The 15,892-nt window shown below is 36.7% G+C and overlaps 2 protein-coding genes across 3 annotated transcripts in view; one reads left to right on the top strand and one right to left on the bottom strand.

Annotated features, from left to right (window-relative positions):
• Positions 1-4,629: 4,629 nt before the first annotated feature.
• The window catches only part of pard6a (par-6 family cell polarity regulator alpha), a 32,330-nt gene continuing 21,067 nt past the window's right edge, over positions 4,630-15,892 (bottom strand). The window contains exon 3 of the mRNA XM_039684213.2: positions 4,630-8,229. Within this exon, the coding sequence (XP_039540147.2) occupies positions 7,358-8,229 (872 nt within the window). The 3' untranslated portion in view covers positions 4,630-7,357. The remainder of the gene's footprint in view (positions 8,230-15,892) is intronic.
• ripor1 (RHO family interacting cell polarization regulator 1) overlaps positions 4,637-15,892 on the top strand; it is a 119,568-nt gene continuing 108,312 nt past the window's right edge. Inside the window, exon 1 of one of the 2 annotated variants that reach the window (XM_089116490.1) lies at positions 4,637-5,330. The gene's annotated coding sequence lies outside the window, so the exon portion shown is untranslated. The remainder of the gene's footprint in view (positions 5,331-15,892) is intronic. The other variant, XM_089116489.1, reaches the window with a different exon arrangement.

The raw sequence follows: 15,892 nt of genomic DNA, 5'->3' as shown, positions 1-15,892 counted from the left end.
CCCTCAAGAAGCCTATGGACTAGTATGGAGGAGTGATCCAGCTCTCAGATTTCATCAAAAATATCTCAATTCGTGTTCTGAAGGTGAACGAAGGTCTTATGTGAGTAAATACTGACCGAATTTTCATTTTTGGGTGAACTATCCCTTTAAAATGAAATTGTGTTTGTTGCTCCAGAACTTCACCTCGACCTCGTATCAGTGCAATTGTTTCGGTTTTTCCCCCCCGCGAGATGTTCTTTAACAATTTCTTGGCCTTTGTAAGTGTGATCTTAACTGGCTCAGGCACTTTTTCCTTTAAGCAGCCTGTTTTTTTCCCCCATCTGATCGTCCATGAAGGAAAAACTATCAGTCGACCCTATGTCAACCCATTTAACTCAGCCAGCACGCCGCTGTGGTGTTGAATGTAGCTTAACCGATTTTAGTTCCCACATTTTTTGCTGCTGGCCATCATGAGATTGTTACATTCCCGTATTGTCACCTGCTTTTGCTCTTTTCAGTTATACCTCACTTCCTCTTAGGACAGTGCTGTCTAGCTTGTTGTATCGTGTCAGGCATTTTAACAGAAGGTCATCTGATGTGTCATCTGGTGGGTAGTTAGAGGTCACAAAAAGGTCACTGGAGAGTTGCACATGCTGCTCAATATGTAAAATAAACTTGGCCTTCCCAACTCTGGAGTTGCATAATGGATGCAGACAATTAAACTGATTGGAGCCCCACCTTGTGTTTTTAGCAGTGTTTGTGATCTGATTCAATGGGGTAGACATTTTACACTGATCCCTAATGATCTGTCAACTTATTTTACTCCACTAAATGGGTCAATTTGATTGTTAAATGGTGGTATCTTGTTGCATGGGGACATCTTGTGTAACTATTTACTTATGTTTGAGTTATAAAATGGCAGTTCGCAGAGAGAAGCACTCGTACTTCTACTGACCTGTCTGTTGTAGATCTTTTGTCATGGGGGCTTTTTAATGCCAAATATGTTTTGGAACTCATCATAATCGAACCACCTATAATGAATATCGTTGTTTTAAAAGAATCCATCATAGAACGTCATAATGGCTTTACGTACATACGTCGAAGGGAAGAAAGTAGCCAAAATGCGTCACGTTCCTGCTTCGGAAGACAATGGAGCAAGACGAATGGAATGGAGTACAGCAAGCTGTGCACAGTTTACTTCTATTGCGATTTTAATTTTATTTTGAGTTTTCTTTTAGCAATTGTGAAATGAGTTACCCTCTACTTAGCATGAACCTTTAAAAACCTTTAAAACAACATAAAAAAGAAAAACAATTAAAAAATGAAAAAGAAAAAAAGACATACCTATGTACTGGAAACATGATAAAGAAATATTGTACTCATTTAATTTTGACAGAATTATTTTTATTAAAATACACATCCATGAGCAAATGGTGTCTGTCTTTTGTATTATTTTATTATTGTTTCTTTGCATATATATATATATATATATATCTGTATATATACTGCTTTTGTGTAATAGAAGAAGAATATAAGAATTCATTGGCATTTTATGTGTGTGTATAGAGAATGGAGTCATGCTCAGCTCAGGATCATGTCTGTAGCCGTATGCAGATCTATGGGCGTCTGTTCCAGATGTCCGAGGACTGTTGGGGGTCTCCTCTGAGTGAAGTGTGAACTCATTGTTTATATACTGATACAGGCTCCTGGCCTTTTTCCTCTTTGTGGGGGAAACTGAGGAAAGAAAAACATTATGGGTTTAGATTAGTTTAGAGCATCAGTACTGTCATTGTCTATGTTATTCAGATCATTTACTGAGATTCTGATATTTGTGCCTCCCTTATTATTACACCTACATTTGCATTAATTCATTCATTTAAATGGATAGTTCACTTTGAAATTAATGTTTGGTATGTTTTAGCTTACCTCAAGGGCATCCAAGATGTAGGTGTCTTTGTTTCTGCAGTAGTTTCAATTTTGATATTTTTAGATCAAACCGTTCATGTCTATCAGTCATATAATGGAGGTCTATGGTCACCAACTCAAAGAGCATGCACCAAAAATGATGTCAGCACAATTTGGAAAGTTTCATTCACAAATAAAACAATTGACTCCAAGGCCAAGCTCAACAATATGCGTACAAAATATTAAATCACGTTTTTAATAATATTTTAATAAAGGGTGAAGATGTAAATTTTCCTAGGCCGGACATCACTTTTGACCATTTAATTACAGCTTAGTCATTTTCAAGGCTTTATATCCATAGGAGTACTGTGAGATTGTTGTCTGTGTTGGTGTTCATACATAACTGTAGAAAGAGCATACCTTGCCATCTTCTGAAAGACATAAGCAAGCATGGAGACCAGTAACATCTTTAAGCTCCTTTAAAGTGGAGAGTTCATTACATCTACTGAGTTCCTCCTAATGAAGCTCACCGCCAACACAAGGAAATCAGGTAGAGTAGTACAGAAACACACTTCTTTTTATTTTGTATTATAATACAAAATATAATATTATAAATATTATAATTGTAATACTGAAAAAACTGTAATTGTGAAGTAATGTTGAAATTTAAAATATGTAGTAGCCCGAGTAGCCTAGTTCACTTTAAAAAAAAAAAAAATTGCTGACAATTCACTCACCCCCATTTCATCCAAGATCTCCATGTCTTTCTTTCTTCAGTCGAAAAGAAATTAAGGTTTTTGATGAAAACATTCCAGGATTTTTCTCATTATAATGGACTTCACCGGAAACCAAACAGTTCAAGGTCCAAAAGACACTTTCAGTGCACACTGTTCAAATGGCTTTAAATGATTCCAGACGATGAATCGTCTTATCAAGCGAAACGATCTCTCATTTAAAAAAATAACAAAGTTTAAGTTTTATAAGCTCAAATGCTCGCCTTGCTCTGTTCTGTGATGCACGTTCGTGACTCTCCTCTTCGAACTTGTTCATCAATATGAACAAATATTTTTTCCGAGTCAATTCCTTCGTTGAATGAACCAAATGACTCGGAAAAAAGATTCCTTGTTTTGATAAACGAGTTCGAACAGGAGAGTCACAAACGTTCGTCACAGAACAGAGCAAGGCGAGCATTTGAGCTTATAAAGCTTAAACTTTGTTATTTATTTATTAAATGAGCGATCGTTTCGCTTGATAAGACCCTTATTCATCGTCTGGAATCGTTTAAAGCCCTTTGAACAGTTTTCACTGAAAGTGTCTTTTGGACCTTGAACCGTTTGGTTCCCAGGAAAGTGCATTATGGAGAAAAATGCTGTAATGTTTTCATCAAAAACCTTAATTTCTTTTCGACTGAAGAAAGAAAGACATGGACATGATCTTGGGTGACATGGGGGTGAGTAAATTATCAGCTAAAGTTTTTTTTTTAAGTGAACTACTCTGTGATGCAAAGCTGAATTTTCGGCATCATTAACGTTACTCCAGTCTTCAGTGTATGATCCCAATATTATGAAGCTCAAATATGCTGATTTATTACAGTATCAGTGTTTAAAAGAGTTTAAGCCTTATGAGCATAACGACTTTAAACTGAATGTAACGGTAAGACTTGAAAGTATCTTGATTGTTTCAGACCTGAAAGGATCGGTTAACGTTACCCGGATGATCAATGATAACTGCCAATATTTTCAAAAAATCCGTCGTCGAGTTTTTTGCTGTATTTTTGAACGGTTTGCTGTTTTTACGCGTCTTCCTTTTCATTATGCAGTGTAAATTTCTCAAATTAGCTCCCTGCTATCGAAATTGTAACGTTACATGTGAGAATATTTCTTGAGTTATTTGAATGGTCATTACCAGCGTTTAGACAGCAGAGGGCGCAAATTCCCTTTATTTCACATTGTGCTTAACCGGCCGGAGTCCACTAGAGGGCCTCAGTAAACCTGTAAATTAACTATTTACATATTTAAGAGAAAAATCATGATCTTAACCCGCACTTTAGAGCCTTGGCAAACAAAAGTTTCAATTTTGTGCCCACAAGAATTGTCAGTAGTCTTAAACAAATTTTGTATTGGCTAATTATGGGTTTTTGTTTAGGCTAGTTGATAGGCTAATTGAGCAGCAAGTTTTAGTTATAAAGAAATTTGTCTGCAGTTCTGATCTGTGGACCTTCTGCTCTAATTAGTACGCTTACATCGCATTGATCTTCTGATAGACAGTGATGCAATCTGAGGATAAAGTGTCCTTAATATGTAAAGCAATAGTACTGAGTGAAGTGCATCCACAGCTACCACTTCCGGTTAAAATGGAAATAAACAGGTTTTTCCAGATTTTTTTTAATGGAACCAAATCCCAATCCTACCCTAACCCTATAACAAGTACATGTAGTTAACTTAATATTACCCAGTACTTAAATATATAATTACACTGTAACAATGATACCTTAAAATAAAGTGTAACCCTAGTTAGTTACATTAATAAGTACTGTGTAATATAAAATTGACTACATGACATGTACTTACTCTGGATTTAAGGTTTGGTTTAGGGTTAGCTGATTGCAATTATGCATAATTTACTGTTATTACTGTAACTACATCACATTAAATTAGTGTTACCAGCATGATATACATTGTACAAATCATGTTGCAAAAATTCATTACATAAGTAAAAATGTAAATAATTTGTTTAAACAAGAAATAAATGTTAAATACCTTTATTATCTTGATAGAACATTTTATAATCAGCTTATAACATTCATTCACAGTATTGTACACCTTGACCCATCTGATTATAATAAAAACACAAGCGTCTAAAGATTTGAATTTCGTGATTCTCAAAAGAAATAGAAACCTCCTTTCCAGAATTCTAATATACATACAAAAGTACAAGAATAAGAAAAATACTTTCCATAATTTACACACATATAAAATGCTCTTTTTTATAAAAAGGGCTCCTAGTGTACAAAAGTGTCCGTCAGTACATATTTCTGTTTATACACATATTTGGACATACACAAAAAAATAATGCTCATGTGGTATTACTGGTGCTCCGATTGTGTGCTGTTTATATCCCATCACTTCTTCCGATTTACTCTCTCCATCCAGAGAATGCCAATAAAACATTAAATTAAATACAGATAACAAAACAAAGTGGCAAGTTTGGCTACTCCAGCTCTTGCTATACGTTTCAAATCACCATCCGGTCTTGGTAACAATGTTGTATTGAAAACACGAGGCAATGAGTCACTAGTGTCAGTTGTGCAGATGTTACGTCTAGACATGTTTGAATAAACTACATTCTCTTTCAGACTCAAGGCTACCTTGATAAACGCAAGTTTTGCAGCGAACCAGATAACGCTGGCTACACCTTCATGAATCATGCCCATCAGTTATGACACGGTAAGACCGGCTTCCTAATGGTTTTCACTGACACCTTTTAGCTACATTATCATTCATCCCCAAATAGAATCACGATACAAGAGAATTAGCTCATCAGCCAATCTAGAATGATGTTCCTCCAAACGTTGGGATATTTCACTGTCCTTCCTCCATCAATGCTTCTTGGTTTGATAGACAGCCTTTGAGGCCCTGGACGTCCCGAGGCAGGTTCTCTACAGTCTAAACAAGCGTTCACCTGGGAACCGGTTGCCTGAAGACAGCGCTCGGGTGTGTTAGACATTAGAGAAACCAATATTTGGCTCGGAGTCTGATAGTGTCCACCTCAGTGCCGTTTCTGTAAGATTATACTTTAAAAATACGACTGAACACACACATACACACACTCACCATGGCTAAAAAAGCCTCACAGCTTTGGCCATCAGGAGTTGGACTGTGTGGAAAAGGTCCCAATGTGCAGAATTCTGGCTTTTCCAAACATGAAAGGAATTTCCTTTTTTTCTCTTTACAGAAAAACAGAGTGAGTCAATGAGAGGTCAAGTCTTTCGAATCAGATTCTTATTTGTTTCTGAAGGAACTAAAAACAAAGTGAGAAAAACAGGTTGTCCTTCAGAAAGAAAGAAACTGTTTTAGACTGCCTCTTTCAACAATAAAAAGCCTTTTTTTTTTTAAAGGGACAGCTCACTCAAAAATGGAAATTCGGTCACACGCATGTGTCAATCCAAACCTGTATGACTTTTTTTCTTATGTGAAACCTTAGAGAAGATATTTTGGGAAATGTCCCTGTTTTGTTTTGTTTTTTTGTCCATACATTGGAACCATTTGATTACAGTGTTCAACAGAAGAAAGAAGTCATATAGGTTTGGACATGATGGAGTCATTTCCAAGAATAAAATTTTAGGAGGTACTATCACTTTAAAGGAATAGTTCACCCAAAAACTGTATTCTCTGCAAAAATAAAAGCTCCGTCATCATATACTCACCCTCGTGTTGTTCCAAACCTGAATGAGTTTCTTCTGCTGAACAAGAAAGATGATATTTTGAAGAATGCTGGTCATGAAAATGGTTGACAGTGATTGTTTTTCCTACTATGGAAGTCAATGGAAGCCAACATCCTTTAAAATATCTACCTTTGTGTTCATCAGAAGAAAGAAACTCATAGGTTTGGAACAACGTGAGGGTGAGTAATGACAACTTTCATTTTTGAGTGAACTATCCCTTTAATATAACCAGATAGAAAAGAAACCCCCAAAAAGTTTCCATTTCCATGTATGAAAAAACCTCGATATATTTAAAAAATGGCTTTTTTTTTAACATCAGAGATAATGAACTGATTAAGCCAACTTGGGAGTGTTAAAGAAGTAAAAACATGTTTAAATGTTCTCATAATGGGATTGATCTTAATGCTACACTTCCAGTCTCTCACGTACTGCACATTGAGATTTCCGCTTTTAAAAACGTGATTGATAAACACATGAATTAGTAGTGAGAAGAATGCAAATAACAGCACTTCAAAATCATCATGTAGAGCACATTTTGAGCGACAGAAACTACGATCAGCATCAGAATGAGATAATAAACACTGATCAGATCCATTTTAACACTTATATTTCTCTCCACCTCCTCATCATCATCCTCATCAATGCAAGAGGCATCATAAAAAGTGAGATGAATCCACAAGACACATTTCCACAGAGGCGAGTTGTTGGTCTCTCACGTCCTCCGAGTGATAACGTCAGGCATCCCAGTAGCAACTAGCACACTTCCTTGGAGTCAATAGAGATGAATATGGTTGATTTCTCCCGAAAGAAGAAAAAATAACTAAGGCGAGAGGAATGGAGAGCCGTAAGGCACTTCCATACAGTGCAACCTGTGTGATCTGGGCGAGGGACCTTATTCACGGGGAAGATTGTGAACAGGTTGTCGTTTGTGATAGTAACGACCGAAAAATAATAGCGGATGTAATGGTTCCTTCATTTTATCATAAATGTGCATAAAGGCTCTTACAGTGGTGTGAATCCTACTGTAGCTCACAACGTAATGAAGTTTCCGTCCTCTCTCATGCTTTCTTGGCTACTGCTCGTTTTGGTGGGACTGCCGTTGTGTGTAGGCGTGGTCAGAGAGCTTAAAGAGCTGCTACTGGGCAAGGAAACACTTTGTGGGAGGGGCCTGTGCGCAAATGCGCCCGACGGCAGGGCGTTACCGTGGCTGCCGTTGCCATTAGTCATACGGTGTGGCACGTACAGGTTGTCGTTCTCGATGATGAGGTCCGTATCATCGTCACTGTCGCCCTCGGCCACGCTGTTGCTGTTGCTGTATTGGCTAGCATTCTGTGAGGCGGGGCTGGGGGCGGAGTCATGTGAGAGGGCGGAGCCTCCCGAGCCGGCGGAACTATTGCCGGCGGATGTTTTACTCGCACGGAGCGTCGTGTTGTTGCGCTGATTGGCGGGTTTTACCGTCACGATGAGGTTGTGGCTGTTAGCCACCATCATGTCGGTGACCTGGTCCAGTGATTTCCCGGCCACATCGATACCATTCACCTCGAGAATCTCGTCATTGACTCCCAGCAAACCCGTGCTCTCTGCCAGACCGCCTTTCACGAGGCGGGAGATGAAGACGCCCGGGACTTTCTCCACCCCTTGAGGAGTGACGCGGACACTGACGCCGTCACGGATGTAAAAGCCAAGGGGTTTGTGGGTGCCGTGCTTGTGCAGACGAACACGGAGATGCGTGTCGGGTAAGATGTCCACATCGATGATAGAAGAGATCTGCCGGAAATCCTGGGGATTGCTGATGAGCAGCGCCGGCTTGGACTTGGACTGTTGCGCTTGACGCAGACCAGCTAGACCCTTTTTTCTTCTCTGGAGAGAGCCTGCGGGGAACGGCACGGAGTCGTCTACGTCTGAGGAGAGAGAGAGCGAAACTAGTTATATATACGATATACTGATAAATTTGTGTATATGCATATGCTGATTATATATATATATATATATATATATATATGAGATGAAAACACTAAACACATTTTAAACCATTAATATTACAAAAGCTCTTCAAGTAGTCAATATTGTTTTTATTTTATTTATATACACATAATACTGTTCTGAAGCTTTGGGCCAGTATGATTTTTTATGTTTTTGAGAGGTTTCTTATGCTCATCAAGGCTTTTTGATTAAAATATAGTAAAGACAGTATAATACTGGGAAATATTATTATTATTTAAAATGTAATAATGTAATTCATTTCTGTAATGGCAAAGCTGAATTTTCAGCTGTCATGATCGTTCAGTCACATGAAATCAGAAATCATTTCTACATGCTGATTTGATGCTTAAGTTTCCGCCACTGAATAAAAAGTCATAATTGCAAGATATAAAGTGGCAATTCTGAGAAAAAAAAGATAGACTTGCGATTATCTCACAATTCGGACTTTTTTTTCTCACAATTGCGAGTTTACATCTCGCAATTCTGACTTTATAACACATAATTGTGAGTTTATATGTCGAAATTCTGACATCTTTTCTCAGAATTGTGATGTATAAACTCGCAATTGCGAGTTATCAGGCCAATTCTAAGGGGAAAAAAATACTAACTTTTTTTCCCCTCAGAATAGTTTATATCTCACAATTCTGACTTTATATCTCGCATTTCTGACTTTTTAACACACAATTGCGACTTTATATCTCTTAATTCCTACTTTATATCTCGCAATTCTGACTTTATATTTCGCAATTCTGAGAAATAAAGTCAGAATTGCTAGATGTAAACTTGCAATTGTGAGGAAAAAAAAAATCTAAATTGTGAGATAAAAAGTCGCAATTACCTTTTTTATTTTTCATTCTGTGGCGGAAACAAGCTTCCATATTAAAAAGCATTTCAGTTGTGAGAAAACAGTTTTTGTGAAAACCGTGATGCACTTTCAGAATACTTTGAAGAATAGAAAGTTAAAAAAAAACAGCATTTATTTGAAAGTAAAATCTTTTGTAACATTAAAAATGTCTTTACTGACACTTTTGATCAATTCAATGTGTTCTCCTTGCTGATTTTTTTATTAATTAATTTCTTTCCAAATAAAAATGAAAAACTTACTGACCCCAAACTTTTGAAAGGCAGTGCACGCAAACACACTATATAGAAAGGGAACCTCATTTTGCTTTCCAGACAACATTTATTTAATGTGTGCTAAAGACTGTAACTATAGATAAACTGAGACGTGCTGCTTTTATCTCCCTATCAAATTCTTCCTGTCAACGCCTAAAAGAAAGAGGCTCTCCTCACAACTCCATAAAAACCCGCAATTTGTCCACTAAATTTGGAAAGACCTTCATCACTGGCATAAAATAATGTTCCCTGATCCTAAAAATGAACTCAAGGAGACACAAAGCACCTCGCTGTGTTATTCACCATCTGTCCTACCAGTATCACATTACTGTGACCTCAATTATAAAATTGATCCCCATAAATCAATTTTAGATTTGTTTTTTCAATCTTCTCTAAAATAATTCAATATGGCATTGATTGCTGAATGTTAATATGGAGCAATAATACGGTTTTGACAAACAGAAAAGACCATATCATAATAAAAACCGAATGGCAGAAATGGATGAATGAACAAACAAGGATTGTAATAAATCTGTCCAAGGCACTTGCAATAGGTCAAGGGTCACGAGATGGAATCAGATTAAAAGGCAGATTAATCAAAGCCTGTCTCCCCACACATAATATTCACTGTTCAAAAGATCCAAACAATCACAGCTGATATGTCGGACTAGAAAAATGAATAGACTTGTATTAGGCGATGAGCAGGTAACGGAGAACAGAGGGCCCTCCTGACTGGAATCTGGTGGGAGGTAACATGCGTCAGCAGAGAGAATGTTTTTGGTTATTTTTAAACTGCAGCAGGGATTTTGAGCGTGGGTCTTCACGGAGAGGGATTTTTTTTGTGATTATGAGAGCACAGCCTTCTGGGAGTTGAAATAGCAAAGCCATCAACACCTTCCCCTCAGTCTGCTGACTAACATTAAAGGGATAGTTCATTTTGAAATTAATTTTTCATGTTTTAGCTTACCTCAAGGGCATCAAAGATGTAGCTGTCTTTGTTTCCACAGTATTTTAAATTTTGATATTTTTAGGTCAAACCGTTCGTGTCTGTCAGTCATATAATGGAGGTCTATGGTCACCACCTCAAAGAGCATGCACAGAGAAGTCCAAATTAAACATGATTTAATGACTCGTAAATGAAAGTACACATTGATGGCCTAAGACACGAAATGAGTACAGTATTTATTTCGTTTTTACCAGCCACAATGCGCCCGCGCCCTCAGATCACTTGGACGTGGCTGTGTTATTTTTGTATAACTTATATACTATTGTATTATTTATTGCGATTTTGTTTTATTAGCTTTTATTTTTATATTTTCAGTTTTCACTAATTTTAGTACTTAAACATTTTATTTAAGTTATTTGCTAAGGCAACATTTCTCTTTTTTTAGTTTCTAGATTTTTTTTTAGGTTTTTAAAATGCATTTATATTTTATTTCGGCTTTATTTCAATTAACGAAAACGCATTTTAAAAGTTTGCGTTTTAGTTAGCAATTACACTGGTGGATTGAAACCAGGCAAATATGTCTTCGGTCCCAAGTTTTTAGGATTGTTTTTCACTCATTTTATCATCTGCCAGGCAAAAATCATAAATATATTTCACATAGAAAAGTATAGCACAAACAGTGTACAAAGTTTAACTTGATAACAGTACAAAGCTTAGCAGAACATGCATCCCTTACAATCTCCAACAACTTAAAATACGTTTCTTGGTTCAATACCATTTCAAACCATCTGTGCCATCTGAATGAAACGGCCCAGCATGCACCTCTAGAGGAGATCACATGATGGGGATTATATTAATTAGTCTGTTTGACTACAGGCCCAGTTTTGTCTTAAGAGCCACAAACAGTAGATTACCAGCTCACATCTAATTAATTACCATCAGGCCCCAGGGTCCTGCATGTGGATGGGGTGATGGGTGGTGAACTCTGACCCCTGGACTCATATGGAGAATACACCACACTACAGAAGACAAAAACAAGCAATCCACAAGCCATTCCCATATTTAATCTGCATAAATGTGTAAATATTGTAAAAATTTAAATATTTTGCCTGAGCACATGACCGCCTGTGTGTGGCTACTGGCTATATTTATGAACACTCTATATAGCTCATGTAGTATGCAAGGCACACCCCTCTCGCTGTCTCACTACATTAGTCTGGTGTCTGGACCCCCACAGAGATCAGGACAGCTTCTGTTATTAAACCAGCTCACGGGCTGGAGAGCGAGAGAGGTACCCAGGGAGAGGGATCCCGCCAGAGATGGGAATAACGGGCAGGCCCGAGGGTCTCCAACAACGCTCATGGTTAATACGTGGAGGCGGATACCACGCTAACTCCCAGCTCTGCCTCCAAACTGCGCATTGTGGTGTTAAGACGTACAGCTAAAGTGCTAATTTTCACGTGGGTGTGTGTGTAGATCAGGCCAGTGAATTGTGTAATCTTGTAAACATTACTAATTAACAAAATGACGTGATGCATTGCTTAGAGATCAGAAGCTGATGCATCTAAAGGATGATTAAGAGATGTCGTCCCGTTAGCAATCTCTCTCCCACACGCATACACATCCTCACACAAACAATACATTCAAAGCTTGCAAGTGTTTGCAAATGTGAATGATTTACAAGCTTGTGGACATTCATATGCATTTGTGTCTGTCTGTTATCGTCTTGTGAGCTGCGATTAGTTATGAACACAGGGAGAGCCGTGATGACCAATTTGTGAACAAATGACTCTTATGAGTTGAAACAGTCAAAAAGATCTTGAACTTGTATGCGAGCAAGCGGTTTGAAGCAGACTCACTCAGTCAGTAGCACAAATACAGTTGGGATTACTATAATAACAGAATCCAATGGGAATTAAACCACTTCTGAAAAAAAACATCTTTATCTTTTTAACTAAAATCCTAAAACTGAAGCTTTGACACATATATTGAGACGAACACTGAAAACCCACTTGCTCTCCTTAGTAACCATTTTAGGATGCTTTTACACAGGCAGTTTAGCTCCAAAACGGCACGTTTGCATGAAAAACAAGTACAATATTTCAAAGAGACACAATCGCTTTATATAATGAACTGATCAAATTTAAGCTTTCATTTACATATAGCTCAAGCATGATTGCTTGATATGCAAGAACCAACGAGGTTCATTCTCATGTTACGCATCAAATTTGAGTTCTGCAAGAACCAATGAGGTTCATTCTCACGTTACGCATCACATTTGAGTTCTGCAAGAACCAATAAGGTTCATTCTCACGTTACGCATCACATTTGAGTTCTGCAAGAACCAACGAGGTTCATTCTCATGTTACGCATCACATTTGAGTTCTGCAAGAACCAATGAGGTTCATTCTCATGTTACGCATCACATTTGAGTTCTGCAAGAACCAATGAGGTTCATTCTCACGTTACGCATCACATTTGAGTTCTGCAAGAACCAACGAGGTTCATTCTCATGTTACGCATCACATTTGAGTTCTGCAAGAACCAATGAGGTTCATTCTCATGTTACGCATCACATTTGAGTTCTGCAAGAACCAACGAGGTTCATTCTCATGTTACGCATCACATTTGAGTTCTGCAAGAACCAATGAGGTTCATTCTCATGTTACGCATCACATTTGAGTTCTGCAAGAACCAATAAGGTTCATTCTCACGTTACGCATCACATTTGAGTTCTGCAAGAACCAACGAGGTTCATTCTCATGTTACGCATCACATTTGAGTTCTGCAAGAACTAATGAGGTTCATTCTCATGTTACGCATCACATTTGAGTTCTGCAAGAACCAATGAGGTTCATTCTCATGTTAAGCAACACATTTGAGTTCTGCAAGAACCAATGAGGTTCATTCTCACGTTACGCATCACATTTGAGTTCTGCAAGAACCAATGAGGTTCGTTCTCATGTTACCCATCAAATTTGAGCTTCTGCAAGAACCAATGAGGTTCATTCTCATGTTACTTGAGGTCTCATGTCTTGGCACAGCTACTAGAAGATTTACAACTGTCAGACTGTCGTCAAGCTCAGTTTGAGCCTGCGCAGTCGCTTAGATTTTAGAAGCTCGCAGATTTTATAAAAAAAATGTAAAAATCTTCATTTGTGTTTTGAAGATGAACAAAAGCCTTACATGTTTGGAACGACATGAGGGTGAAAACAATATTTTTATTTTTGTGTTAACGAACCCTTTAAATTAGTGTGAAACCAGATTAACTATTACTATATAACCACAATATGCAAGCATGCACTACTGCGATACTGTGTAGATTTAGTTCGTGATGCATCAGACAACAGTAACAGAATCACTGAAGCGTTTATCAGATTATGCTATTCTGAAGGAGAAAGCAGCTAGGATTACCTATTACGTGGAGTTTAGACAGGAGGAGACGAAGGCATTTTCTTTCTCAGGCAATACAGGAAAAAACGATATGTATTTGTCTAATTTCGAATAAACCTCACGTCTAAACCATAGTGGATAGAAAGGTGCATGCATAAACCTAAACCCAAACACCAGACTGCAGTGAGAGTTGCACTGGCTCACCTGAAAAATACAATAAAACATCAAAACTCCTGCCAGGTTTCCGAGGCCTCCAGGCACAGACTGAGCAGAGCTTTGTGAACATTGCTTTCTGGATTACAAAGATACTGAGAGACTTTGGAGACTTCCTCAGACACAGAGCACTGGGAAGGACAGAAACTTGGTATCTAAATACACTTTTTATGTCTGAAGTACACCAACAGCCATAGTAAAGTAACATACTATATTAATAAAGACTTAATCTTTTATGTTGTGAGTCTTTGTTCTGTATATTGAGTATTTTTGCATTAATACTCCGTATTAAGAGTGCATGACAATATGGTATCTAGTACATTAATGTCTTGTAAGGAAAACAACTCTGACGTACAAGAACTGCTCAACAAAACCTCAATTCTGCTCAAACCAATCTCAGAACATCATTACTTCCTCTCCAGTTCCTTGGTGAAGTATATTATTGTAGAACAGGATAGCTTATTGACTCATTATGCTACCTCCGGGCTGTGTGTTACGCTAGTATAGAGGAGCTTATTTACCCAGCGTTAACACCTAATAATGTGGTGTTTTGGCAGGGCTGGACAGCTTATTGACTGCGATCCTACACAGGACATTGGTAGGTTATTAGCAGAGTCATATATCATGCTGGATGTGGAGCCAGTGTCTCTCACCAGCAGAGAATGGCTGACGTGTGTTTGAGGTTTTTATGTGATATTGGACCTGCATTGAGAGACAATGTATGACAATATGAACCGAATTAAAGAGGTTTCACATGTTCATTTTGTTAGAGAAAGGAACTTCTATCTTAATCAAATCTAGGGCTGTCAATCAATTAAACATATATATATATATATATATATATATATATATAATATTATATATACATTATATTTTATATTATATATACATTATATTTTATATATATAATGTGTAATTGTTTCATCTAATTTATACATATTTTATTTCTATACCAATTAATTAATAAAATTAACTTAATTTATTGTTTATTTAAATGTATAATTATACATTACACTATAATTAATACTGTTTTTTAAATATATATATATATATATATATATATAAATTTAATTTCTATCTATCTATCTATATACAAAAAACATAATAAATAAATATTATATAAATTATATTATATGCCAGTTAAGTAATAAATTCACTGTCAATTTAATGTTTAATTATTAAATGGTCATATGTATATATGTCTATATATATATAGATATATATATATATATATAGATATAGATATATACACACACACAGAAATGTATTATTGTCATTTATTTCAATGTAATATATCTTTTAATCAATTAGCATACCAATAATGTATATATTATACAATTATAAATTGAACATTAAAATTAGAGATCCTAAATCCTATATATAAATATTAAATTATATAATAATGTATAATTATTTATTTAATTTATTATACATCATCAATTATATATAATTAGATATGACAATTTAATTTTAAATTAAATGTGAGCTATTAGTATTTTAATTATTAGTATCAGTAACTCTTTTTATTAGTATTATTAATGTTATTAATTTTAAAATTATTATCCATATATGTAGCCTATATCATTTTTGTTTTACTCACTTAACATGCCAATGTAATGTATATATTCAATGTAATAATAATGATCAGTTTGACAGCCCAAATATTGACTCTGGTCCATTACCAAACCTCAAAAGATGTGGTCTGGTCTTCAGCACAGTCAATTAGCCAGGATTCTGGACAGTGTTGTCTGTCAGTCTCTCTGTAGACTTCAGGCAGGTACAAAGCACAGGTGGACACGCTTGTCAAGATGAATAAAACCGGGTGGCAGCTGTAGAGCACAGAGGACCAGACACCTGATGCTGTTAGAGGAAGGCAGGTGACACTGTCACGTGGATCTGGATCTTATTACCTC

This window comes from Pimephales promelas, chromosome 10 (genome assembly GCF_988280905.1).
Source record: "Pimephales promelas chromosome 10, fPimPro1.hap1.1, whole genome shotgun sequence".
NCBI classification, from domain to species: Eukaryota; Metazoa; Chordata; class Actinopteri; order Cypriniformes; family Leuciscidae; genus Pimephales; species Pimephales promelas.
The sequence above is the reverse complement of the archived record's forward strand: the minus strand, read 5'-3'. Positions and strand labels throughout refer to the sequence as shown.